Source organism: Electrophorus electricus, chromosome 23 (genome assembly GCF_013358815.1).
Source record: "Electrophorus electricus isolate fEleEle1 chromosome 23, fEleEle1.pri, whole genome shotgun sequence".
NCBI lineage: Eukaryota > Metazoa > Chordata > Actinopteri > Gymnotiformes > Gymnotidae > Electrophorus > Electrophorus electricus.
The window spans coordinates 8,899,653-8,912,068 of NC_049557.1; the positions used below are offsets into that span (position 1 = coordinate 8,899,653).

The 12,416-nt window shown below is 41.7% G+C and overlaps 1 protein-coding gene across 1 annotated transcript in view; it reads left to right on the plus strand.

Annotated features, from left to right (window-relative positions):
- Nucleotides 1-12,416, plus strand: part of LOC113577363 (fibrinogen C domain containing 1) — a 78,791-nt gene that overhangs the window by 63,156 nt on the left and 3,219 nt on the right. The window contains exon 6 of the mRNA XM_027009972.2: nt 3,019-3,198. Coding sequence (XP_026865773.1) covers nt 3,019-3,198 — 180 coding nt within the window. The remainder of the gene's footprint in view (nt 1-3,018; nt 3,199-12,416) is intronic.

Consider the following 12,416-nt stretch of genomic DNA (forward strand, 5'->3'; position numbering starts at 1 on the left):
TAGCTATGTGTCAACAACCCAGCCTGCTTCCAGTGTCCTTCTGCTGGTCCTCATGTCTTCTCACAGCTTTTCATTACGTTCACGTACGGCGTAGAAGACCGCGCTGCCATTGCCCGGATAAAACACGCATTAAAAGCTAGTGTCCGTATTTCCACACCTCGACACTGATCTTATGACGTCTGCATAACATTGTTGTTCGTCCCAGATGCTAAATTCTCTGACAGGGTCCATACTAAATAATATTACAGCTCTGTTGAGGCTTTAGTGGGATGATTAATGGGACAAGTTTCCACATGTTAGTATTAAAAGTTCACAGAAATACCCATTTAAAATTCCAGAACTCCCCATACAGCAGTAAATGTCTTAAGACTTTTAACTGGACACAATTGGTCTCCAAGGCTGTTTTATGATATTGTGTTTTCAAGGCATGAGAAACCCTGCAGGAAACTGATCTCCTTGACACTTTCCTTGTCATATTTCCAGCCAGTAAGACAAATGTCATCTTAAACTCTAAACAGATTAATAAGCGGACTAACTAACCACGGCACTTGAAATATGTATATGTATAACAATAGAAAATCGTTTTGATGTATAATTATATGTAATGTATTGGACCCGGACATGTGAAAAAAATTGCTTTGTGACAACAGCTGTAAAAATATATTTGGCTTTGAATATTTGTAAAATTATTACCTAATTGCCAAGTGTTGTATCAGCCAACCGTTGGGAAGTATTGATATTTTACATATATACACACCAGCCACTTTAATAGGTACGCTAACCTTGTGGGTACAGTGGGTGTACCATGCACATGCACATTTGTATTAGGCATGTTTTAGTCATTCATTAGTGGTCAGTTTCTAACCACAGGACCATTTGTGACCATTTGTTTATGTGAGAGACTATTTTTCACCTAGCAGTGGACACTGAAAAAAACACAGCAATAATATGGTACCTTATAAACTTAACACCAACACTACAGGTTCAGTACTCTTAACCCGGCGTCACTAATGCCAGGGTTAATGTTCCATAAACTAAATGTCATCTGGTTAGCAGTGACCCAGTGAATCAGAATATGACCCGTGAGTACTGCAGTTAGACGAATTATGCATATGCTGTAACTGTGCACTTATTAAAACACTCATAAAATGGCTGAATGAATGTAAGTAATTAATTGGCCTTTGAATGTATTGTATTGTTGCATTTTTAAATCATTAAAAGGTATAGAACACTGTTCAGGAGGCCTTCCAGTACTGTTTCACTGCACAGTGTATGGGGAGTTGCACACTGTACAATTTAATTTGTTGCATCAGACCATTTTTGTGACATAATTCAGTGGCAATATCTTCACCAAAGTGTACAACACATGCTGATAAACAAAGTCTGCAGTTCTGCAGAGTTGTTCTCCATAAGACAGGGTTGCAGTAAACACAGCAGAGCAAGTTTTGCATTCTTGCAGAGATTTGTAATGAAGATTAAACACATCTGTCTTCGCCATACAAAACCAGAACAGCATGCCGGCTGGCCCTGAGGAACATTCGCAGGTTCCTGTGTCAAAACAGCAATGACCTTGCAGCATGAACAACCCATCCCTCTCCTGGGAGCAGACAGAGCCCACCCCGTGTCATAGGCCACCGAGGGCTGCTACCGCGCTTGTCCTCCTCTTAATAACAGAGGCTATAAACATCTTTACCATTATTTGAATGTGGGAAAAAAATATTGACTGTGTCTGTCTTCAGTCAAATGGATTCTCATATTATTGAGGTCATTTTCTGGTGCTGGTTTGTATAGAGTTTGAATTAACCCGAAATCGATCTGGCATCTGTTCTGCTGTGAATTGCCAAGCTGGAAATTATCTCAAGAAGGTGTAAAAGTGTCAATTTTAGGGAGCGTTCATAAAGCTCTTCTGGACTTTCTGGTCTTGTCATTAATTTCACAATTAATGCTATTAATGTCAGGTCTTCCTGTTCTCCCTGATACCTCTGCTAAACAGAATTTGAACATTTTTTGAGAAGCTCTCAAGTTAATAAACCAATAAACCAGGCCTCGACACCCTTACCTGACCTCCTCTTTCCCAGGTCGAGTTTACACTGCTGTATACAACCACTTGGGCGCAACAGCAAGTCACGATTATGCCCAGCAAAATTCAGCCATATTGATTTTCTGTCCTGGTGCTGTTACACACACATGCGTGCGCGCGCACACACACACACACAACTTGTGTGTGTTCTTCAAAGGGAATTAATATGTAGGCAAGTACATTAGTTTCCTGTCAGACACCCTACCTGCTGTCCATGAAGAGAGGGTGGAGAATATTAAGTGTGAAACCTTGCTGGAATCAGAGTCTGCAGCTGAAGTATTGATCTCGGTGAGCTGGCTCGAATTATTTGGAGTGCTGCCGTGCTTTCTGTTAAACAGCAGTAACCCTCGTTTTAATTGCATCAGTTACAAAGAGGAATGAGATGGCATTGCAGTGCCTTATATGCATCAACCAGCTGTGTGATGGTGCAGTGACACTCTCTAGTAGCTCCTGTCACAGGAGCTCCTGTTTGCCTGTTTTGTATTATGTGCTTAAACACAAAGTAGTTGAGGGTTGTGGTCTGGGTAACATTTGAGTTTTGAGGCTCTAATTGTCCAGTAACAATGAGGCATCTGAAATGGGCAAATTAATGTATCAATTTTATTTGCTCTTTTTACAGGGTTCATACTGTACACCAGAAAGTGTACAAACCTCTTTTCATTATGATCTACATAGATCAGATCCAAACCAAAGCTAACCCATCTGATCCAGTTAATCGAGCTTGGCCAAAGGCATCGATTGGTTGGACAAGGCAAGGCAGGGTTTGAACTATACTCTGCAGGAAGTTGTCGCTGCAGGAGAACCACAAAACCTAGCCAAACTGCATAAGCCCTGTCGAAGAGTGCTTTCTGTTTGGACTTTCTCATTGTTTGTTTGTTTATGTAACACACTTCATCCATCCCGGCCACAGCTCACCCAGCCTCATGCTTGCCTTTCAGGCCTAAAGCGGATACACGTGCTCACCATTCAAGCAAACTACGAGCTGCGCGTTGACCTGGAGGACTTTGAAAACAGCACCTCCTTCGCGCAGTACGGCTCCTTCGGAGTGGGTCTCTTCTCCATTGACCCTGACGAGGACGGCTACCCGCTGACCATAGCTGACTACACGGGCACGGCCGGTAGGGTACACCACCCCACAATCTTCCTGTCCCCGAGAGCTTCGCTATACAGCTGCACCACCAGACGCTCCATATACCAGCGCCTGTCTATTAGATTGACAAGGAAAGAGGAGCCATCTCGGAGCCACATTGAGTTGAATTGGTTTATGAATTCAGCATTCCAAAGACACATGCTGTATGTAAGGAATGCGAACTGCACACATTCTTTTTTTGTCTCCAGAGAAAAGAAATGATAGGTTGACCTTTGCTATGCTATAATCATAAGAGAACAGCCGCTGTAAAAAGTGGTTTACTTTTACGTCATCTGAAGTCAAGCCATAGAAAAGGGCGAGATAATAATGTATTATTTAGCATTGTGTCAAAATCTGCTGTGAGAATTTAAAGCAAGAGGTGGCTTTGGGCAGCTGCAGTTCAGTCCCTGTTGCTTCTTTCTAATGATGGAAAGTTTAGCACAAGGCCTGTAAAATTCATATGCCACAAAGCCTGAACAGTTTGCAAGATAAATTGAGTGCATGCACATGCTAAAATCCACTAGTGTTTAATGTAGTATCTGCTCCCTGCTCCCATGAACTCTATTAACTTAGATATGGAAATTCTGCAAAGTCATCCATTTGTTTATGGCGAGAACGACTTTCTACGTTCCTGGGAAGCCAGGTCTGAATTTTGCTCTACTAAACGAAACAATCAGAACCTCAGAATAGAAACTATAATGGCAATCAGACGCTCTGCTTCACCCACTTTGCCACCAGGGCCTCTTTTTAAGTTAATTGGGTCCCTGCACTCTGTCAGTCTTGGGTTCCTCTCCCATGGTGCTGATCTCCACTTAGGGCTCGAGCCCACGGCTGACCTTCGGAATGTGCCAGAAAGGACAGTGATAATGAAGCAGCGATGCACATCTGTGGCATTCCAATAAAGCGGACAGTTCACTTATTACAGGAGACATAAACAAACCTCTCCTATTAACATAAATCATGGAGAGAAGGCTGGTTCCACTATGGTCTAATTAGCAAGGATGCTTTGCTGCATCACAACATGCACACCGCATTGATTCCCACTCTTATCAGTAAAAATGTTTTGGGCTTCTTTTTTTTTTTGTCTCTGAGGATTGTGTTTTGATCCAAGGTGGGCTCAAAGCACGCTTTGTTTTCTCTTGGGTCATTAGCGTGGCACGCTCAGCCTGTATGCCAGAGCGGTCATTTTAAAGATGAGTTCTGATGTGATTTTATTTTTGTATTTCTCTTTCAGTTCGAGTTCATTGCCACTGCAGTCTTATGTTGCTTGGGGAAATTCAAAAATTGCCTGCAGTGATGAAATGGCAACAAGCCATGCTGTTAATGTCCCTTGCATTTCAAAACGTGGATTTCGCCTCAGCCAAGTGCTGTATTCACACTGAGTGAAGCCTTCTGATAGGCAAGAAGAGACCACTAGGCCCTGTGGTGATGCGCCAAAGCTTTGCACAATCACAGCTTAATGCAGCCCATGACTGGAAAAGCCTTTGATCAAGATCCAGTCACATAGCCATTAAAGTTATTAATGTGGCATGTGGTAACCAGGGGTAATATTAGAATTTAGGAGGTTGGGGTGACCTGCTACTTCCACGTCGATAACCATGTGGGAACAGTAGTATGTGATTTTATTATACAGATTTCTCAGCACTGCTATTTTGGGCATGTGATTGAGTAGTTTCCAATAGCCTAAATTAGTAGTGTGCAGGAACACGTTTCCCAAAAGCATCATATTGTTAATACAATGTTAAATGAGAGAGAGATAGTGTTCAATTTAATATTTGCTCTACCATATAACAATGATCTATGTGTTAAGATGCTTTTGGGAAACCCAGCGCAGTTCATTTAAATCAAAACCATTTATTTCCACCATGAAACAATCAACGATGGTCTTCGCAAATCTCACAAGACATTGCATTTACAGCATTTGGCAGACACTCATATATTTAGCAAAAATGAACTCACTTTCTTCTAATATAATCTTTTTGCAAAAAAAATTATTTTGAATAGGATAGTATCATCCATAGACTGGAAGAAGCCATGTCCAAGCAGACAAACAAATGAAAGGCTTCAGTAGCAGACCAGCAGAGTTGCAGTGACCAAACTGGACACAGTAATGAAAGTTTGGTGTCACCCCAGTCAGAAATGACAAACTAACAAGAAAAAACTTAAGAAATGAATGTTGAACTGGATCACACTCATAATCCATGGGGCTCCAATTCATGCTTGGTGAGGGGGTTGACAGAGAGTTCCAGATGTTGTAATTATTAGTAAAAAGGCTGTTGTAATCAATAGCCACACAAAGTTTGCCCCAGTGGCTGACTCAAATGACCTATTACTGAGACGCTAACTTAAGGGGGAGACCCCATGATAGGTTCCTGGCCTTCTTTGGTGGGCACAGCCACCTGGCGCCCTTCAGGTAGGATGTGAGAAAACCACAATCTTACTGGCCAACAAAAATAAAAAACCTCTCAATGTCATTGCTGTTGGAAAATGTGAAGAAAAGTGGGCAAGAAGAGCGAGCGTGGTGGGGAAGAATATGCACAGAAGACGACTGGGCCAGCTGTGTGCTCAGGGCACTGAGGTCTGTCGGGTCAAACCAGAGGGCAGTGCGTTTACTGAGCATCCATGAATAGGTCCACCTTGGCTCTTCCAAATATGTTGTAAATCGTTTAGAGTACTGGGCCCCCAGTTCCCCTGAGAGATTTGATGACAGGAAAGTGCACTGGCTACTTGACTGTGGTGTCCAGGCAGGTGAACTGTACTATATGTAGCAAGGCTATCCCTGCCAGAGGTATGCTGGCAGTCTTGTGCCCTTGAAATCACACAGCGAACGTCCTGGTGAATCAATCCAAGCTTCCTCATGCACACGGACTGGTAATTGATACCAAACTGGATAGATGTCAAGCTGGATGAAGCCAAAGATGTATAATGCAAATTTGGAATGGCAGCTGTCATAACAGGCCAAGTGCATTAAGCAGTGCCTGTATGTCTGACACTGCTTAGTCATGGGATGGTCTGCACAGAAGCCAGTTGTCTAGCTTTGGAAGTATTTTCATACATATAGCAATAAGTAGCGGCAGAGCAGCCTGAATGCACTGAGACAAAATATGAGGGGCAAGTGAAAGTCCAAGAAGAAGAATCATAAGCGGTTGTGCTTGCCTTGGAAGGTGAACCTATGCTCCAAAGCAACAGGAACATGGAAATAGACATACTTGAAGTTGACAGTGGTGAAACGCTCATTCACCTCTATAGCCAAAAGAACCTCAGTTGTATGTAAGGGCAGAAGCACCAAAAGGGCAGGTGCTTCTAAAACTGACTGAGCCCGACTGAGTTTAAGATGGGATGAAACTCACTGCTCTTCAGTAGAAGAAGAAAAAGAAAACAGTAGATTGAATAAACTATCCTATGTGAAAGAAGTGGGCTGTTTATGAGAGGCTGCATAAGTACAGGTCAAATAGTCATGGGTTTGTCTGAATGTGAAGTTGTGGCAGTGAGAATCCTGACACGTCACATCACCCAGGGACACAATCATGGGGACTGTGGACACCACAGAAAGCATGCAGATTAGCCATATGCTCTTTATGACTTTCTCTGCACTCAGTGTATGGGCTAAATTGCAATTTTGTATATGAAAGGTGGAGGCTGCATAAGCCAAAGTCACCTCTTTAATGTAGACTCATGAGTGAGTGTTGGCAGAAAAAATCAGCTCAAACCCCTAGCCTGGGTGCCCTCAGCATCATCTTACTTAGATGAAGAATGAGAGAGGCTTGGGAAAACAGGTAGGACGTCCTGGAGAGCCTTGTCCCTTCACAGCGCCGAGGTGTACTTCTGAAGCCTGTTCCTAAGGGGGTTTTGGTGCTGTGGGAGAATCCAGCTCTTGATCATTTAGGTCATTTAGCCTGTTTTGTATGGAGGTTAAACAAAACAGGCTAGACTGCTAGATGAAGAGTACAGCGAGTGGGTCTGTTCAGCACAACTATGCTGTAGCCGTTGGCATTTAGATAAGCCACAGCCTGGGTGGTTAGCAGGGCATATACAGTAGCATCAGGCACGTAAATAGGCTAGTGGGCTAGTGACCGTAACAGTGCCCACGCAAGTAGCAATATGGGTGAGAATAACAGTAGCCATGCTGGTTTTAGAGGGTTTACCCAGTAAACATCTTTACACAGTAGAATAAACACGTCTATCTGGCTTTAGAGGGACAACAGCACCTATGTAGTAGAGATCAGCAAGGAAATAACAGTATTTCTATAACAGTATTTCTATAACAGTATTTCTATATCCGTTGGTTATAGAAAGCTAACAGTGCCTATTCGGTAGCAGCAGGATGAAAATGAACCATATCCAGATGGCTTTACAGGAGCATAAGTGTTGATGCCATAGGAGTCAGCACTGAAGACAAATGTGGCCAAACCATTAGCTAAATTACTAGTGTCTGGCTGTAATCTGTGAAGCAGCAATCAGATAGCAGCCTGCTAAGGAGAAAAGGTGAAATATTAATTACTGACAATACTTGCAATCACACTCACGGTCAGCACATCCAGTCTCTTTTCAACCCATGGAGGATACTGTACTAATACTCTGATCGAGGTTTTTAATTTCTTAATCTCCGGGGATGCACAAGCCATGAATAAGTGCTTGACTTTGATGGTATAAGATCTACCCACATTCACTGGATGTTTATACACAGTTTTTTGCCACCCCCAACAGTCTGAAACCAGGAAACCTAACCTCATTCTACTATCTCTGGAAAATATCAGGAGAAAACATTGTTCCATTTTCTATGCTTTACCTTCAAATGTTTAAGATTTCGAAGTTTAACATGGAACCAGTAAACGATTCCTTTGCCCTTTGGATGTGTCATGTATATACTTGATACCCCTCTCTTAAAAAAAAAAAGACTTTGCCAACAGTTTGTCTAGTGTTGTGTGTGGCAACTTCTAAAGGGTAGCCAATATGAACAGAAAGTGCCAATGTGTCAAAAGTGACCGCAACTTGTCATGATCTTTTAAGACCTGCATCCTCTTCAGTGCCTTTGTTTGTATGCCATGCTCATACAAACATCACCTGTACATAATCTTCTACATACTCACTGACTCTATTTTTGGCAAAGCACATTAAGATAAGCTGTAGGCAACATTTGATTTGCCTACCACATGTTCAGTTTTGTAAATGTAAGGTTGCAATCTCCAAATTAAGCACTGAATATGTAATGGAGCAGGGTTGCCCTTTCAGGACATAGCATTTTAATTAGTGGCCTATGATTGGTGTGTATTGGTGTGAATTTACCTCAACAGAAATAAAACTTGACATGCTCAAGTGCTCATATGTAGCCATCTTGTTCTGTTTGATAGTAGCACCTCTCTACTGCCATCAATAATTGTCTAGCATAAGCAACTAGCTTATTTTGGCATTTCTTCTTTTTCTTTTTGCGTCTGCAACAGGATAAGATTGACAAGACTTGTGTCACTTCTCAGAGCTGTCAGTGCTGGTAGCAACCACAGAGTGCAATGAATACTGAGAATTTTTGACCTCACAGCTAAATCAACCTGCAAAAAACTTTTCTTGCCTCTAGCTTTGCAAAGCACACTGTAATGCTTGCAGAATGCTGTCTACCTCAGGAAGTGGGTACCTTTCTCCAATTACTGTTGTGTTGACATCTCTTAAATCTACACAAAGTCTTATCTCAGATGTGGCCTTCTTAAATCTACACACAGTCTTATCTCAGATGTGGCCTTCTTAGGAATCAGCAGCACATTAGTGATCCACTCTGCTCCTTCAATAAGATAAGATAAGGTAAGACAACACTTTATCGATCCCAAAGGCAATTGCAGAAATTGTAGAAATTAACCCTTCAGTGATTTCTTCTTCAAGCATTTTGTCTCTTCTTGGTTGACAACTATGAACTACAAAACATTTTCATCTATTGTGACTATGTGAATAGTCTGTGATTTGTCTAGTTAGTTCTGTGAACTGTGTTTTGCTTTACCCTACACACCTTTTATCAAAGATGCTTGCTACAGATGCTAGATGTATAGAATTAATCTTTCTAGAATTGTTCTAGAACTGCAGGAGTTTGTCACCTAATCGTTGTCACAGCTATTTTCTACCAGTTAAAATCTCAGCATCCACCATCTCATTTTCTCACGCCATACCTCTGTCTCTCGGGATCTTTCCAAATCTCATGAGATGTTTGCTGCATCATATAACTGAATGACAGGTAGAATGTATAGTGCAAAGAAAAGTAAACGAGACTCAAGTGATCACGGGTGGTTGGAAATTAAGTGAATAGATGTTGGCATATAACTGTCTAGGGGCCGTGTGTCAGCACACTATATCAGATCACATAGTTAAATGAATTTCAGACTGATTACATTAGAAATTTACATTTCCATCAAATTAGAGTACCAGATCTTCACTTCTCCCTACCCTTAAATGAACTGCTGGTGTTAACTGCTTAAACACCTGATCAGAGATTAATCTAAAGCTATATATCTGAATTCTAATTTAGGATCCAAAAGAGAGGTCTGCTTCTATGAGGGTTTTTTTTTTTTTATCTATTAACTTTTTCAAAGACCTGTTGTATTATAAAATAAATTTGATTAGAAATATCATAAAATTACCATTCAATCATATGATTTGAATGCCTTGTTAGCAAATATAAGACCAAACGCTGGGTTTGTTAGTTTGTCATATTGTTTTAGTAAGTTCTTCTCTGTGAATAACAAGTTCTTAATTATAGTTTAACACACTCTTGAAATAGGGTTTCTGCACTATTGCTTATAACACTGTGCAAGTCAAATAGTAGTTAAAAATGTTTTCAAAATCCATGAATTATGGGGAAAACTCTGTATCCTCAACTATTTAAATAAAAGTCCATTGAACAAGGACCACTCTGCAGAGTCCAACCACCAATCAAATGAGAAAATAGATGTTTCAAAAGGAGAATGAGATTATGAGACCTACTGGGACTGTGAACTACTGCCAATGGGAGACAGTTTAAAGTTCAATGTATAGGAGCTTTGAGGACTCATTCCCCCATAATCCCCCTAGGCTTCCTGGAAGGCCGTTCTTGTGCGTGGGTAATTGTGTGTGGGCCAACCAGACATCAGCCACTGCCCGAGGCAACAGAAAGTGGTAGCAGTTAAGCACCTCTGACTAAGTTGTGCGTGCCGCATACACTACAACACACTAGACCTGTGCATCAATTACATTCGACCAACTTTTAAAGTTCTTGTAATTTGTCCATTATTCCGTGGTATCAAAGCTGATAATAAGTACCTTTTGTCTACGCTGTCCGAGTCTCTTGTACATCAAACAGTGTTCCGGTTGTTGTAATTCCATTTCACGCAGTGCCAGTGTTCTTGCGATCTCTAATGATGCGCTCGTTAATGAGTGATCCACATGGCATGTGAGTGGAGGCAGTGGTAGAGGAGAGGCTTAGAGAAAGCGTAATTACCTGAAATGGGATTTCACAGGCTCCACAGCCCTTTCATAGCTTACATCTAAAGTGTCTCAACTCTCCCAACCTCAAAGCTTGTGCTAATGACAGTTTTGCTGTCATGCCTAACTGTTTTTTTTTTCCTGCCATTAAGAAGGCCAGAAATAGAGGAATGAAATTATACACGAGCGTCTGATGATTTTGTAACAATGCTTGTCCGAATGGAGGCATGCATAATTCTCCTCTGATGTTCTAATGTATTCACCGCGAGCCTGTTTATAAATTCGCACACATGTCTAATGACTTGTATTGCTTCCATGGGTAGGTGGGTCTGTCCCAAGATGTTTGATTTGAATATGCGGTGAACATTCGCACAGATGTGCTTTGCCCAGCATTTCAGGTTCATGTGGTTTTGAAGGCTGCTCTGCTGAGACAAATGTTTTAGAAAAATGATAGACTAAGAGTCAATTTGTACATGGTCAAAGATTTCTTCTGCTTTGAAATGTCCGGACTCCTGAACGCCCACCTACAGTCAGGTTTATTCTGGAAGGACTCTGAAGGAGAGTTCCACTCAAAGATAAAGCAACCTGAACGAGCACTTATCTCCTTGTCTCATTTCCTGCTAATATATCGCCTAAGGCAACCAAGAGATGGTCCCTCTCCTTGCTTAAGGGCATGTGGCAGTAGCCAACAGCTGAGATGTGCTACTGTGCTGAAACAGCTGGGCCTGTAACAAGGTAATTAAGAGCCTCCATTTTTCATTTCACCACTGGTTTTGATAAGAGGTTTGGTGAGTCATAACCATAAGGTGAGCATGCCTTAGAATATAGATTTTTATTCATAACCCCCATCAGAATATCACTTACTCTGAAATTTTCATTTACATATAAATTTTCCATGGCAATGAACGTACACTGGGTTTTCAGCATGCCACAATGGGAGAGAGTGCCACATTTCAAGAAAGCTGCACCGAGTGACTCTCTCATTACCTCTGTATTTAGTGAAATTCCGTTTTAACACACCAGCATTCAATTGTTGTGCTTATTGTTGTGCCATTATTTGGGTCGTTTATCACTTCATAAAATACCACGGTGAATCCGGGAGGGACCTGAAAGCAAATTCATGATGCGTAACTCCACTTTATGATATGACATAACTACATAAATAGGATGTCCTTTGTTGCAATAAAGTGGCTTGCGCAATCTATGCTGTTAGAGTCTGGAGTCTGAATCTGTGGAGAGGGCAAGATGGCTGAGGTTTCACCGTAATACCGGCAATAAAGGTTGATCTCATCAGTGAAGCCCGGGGCAATCAGAGCCTGACGGGGTGGAAGCAAAGAGCTGGGATTAGATTAGCCTGAACGCCCAGCAGGATTACGTTCACGTGCCTGAACGCACAGCAGGATTACGTTCACGAGCCGTGCAGTCCGTCATGCAGCTTAGCATTAGCACATTAAACCACACTGCTCCTTCCGACACTTTTTTCATCTTCTCTCCTCTCCTCCACGTCCACGCTTCCTTTGGAGAGTTCTATTCTCTACCCAACCATTCTTGCTGACTGCAGTCAAAGCATGGGTATAAAAGATTCAACTAAGTGCACACCAATGAACTAATTAACCGTTTTCTTGCAAACAGTATATAACAAAGTAAAGAATATAAGAATTAATGTGAGAATTTTTTGTGGTTTGACATGGCAAATTATGCTGAGTGCTGAATTGCATGGAGTACTGAACTTCCCTGAGCACTGTTGAACCAGTGTCAGTTATTTAG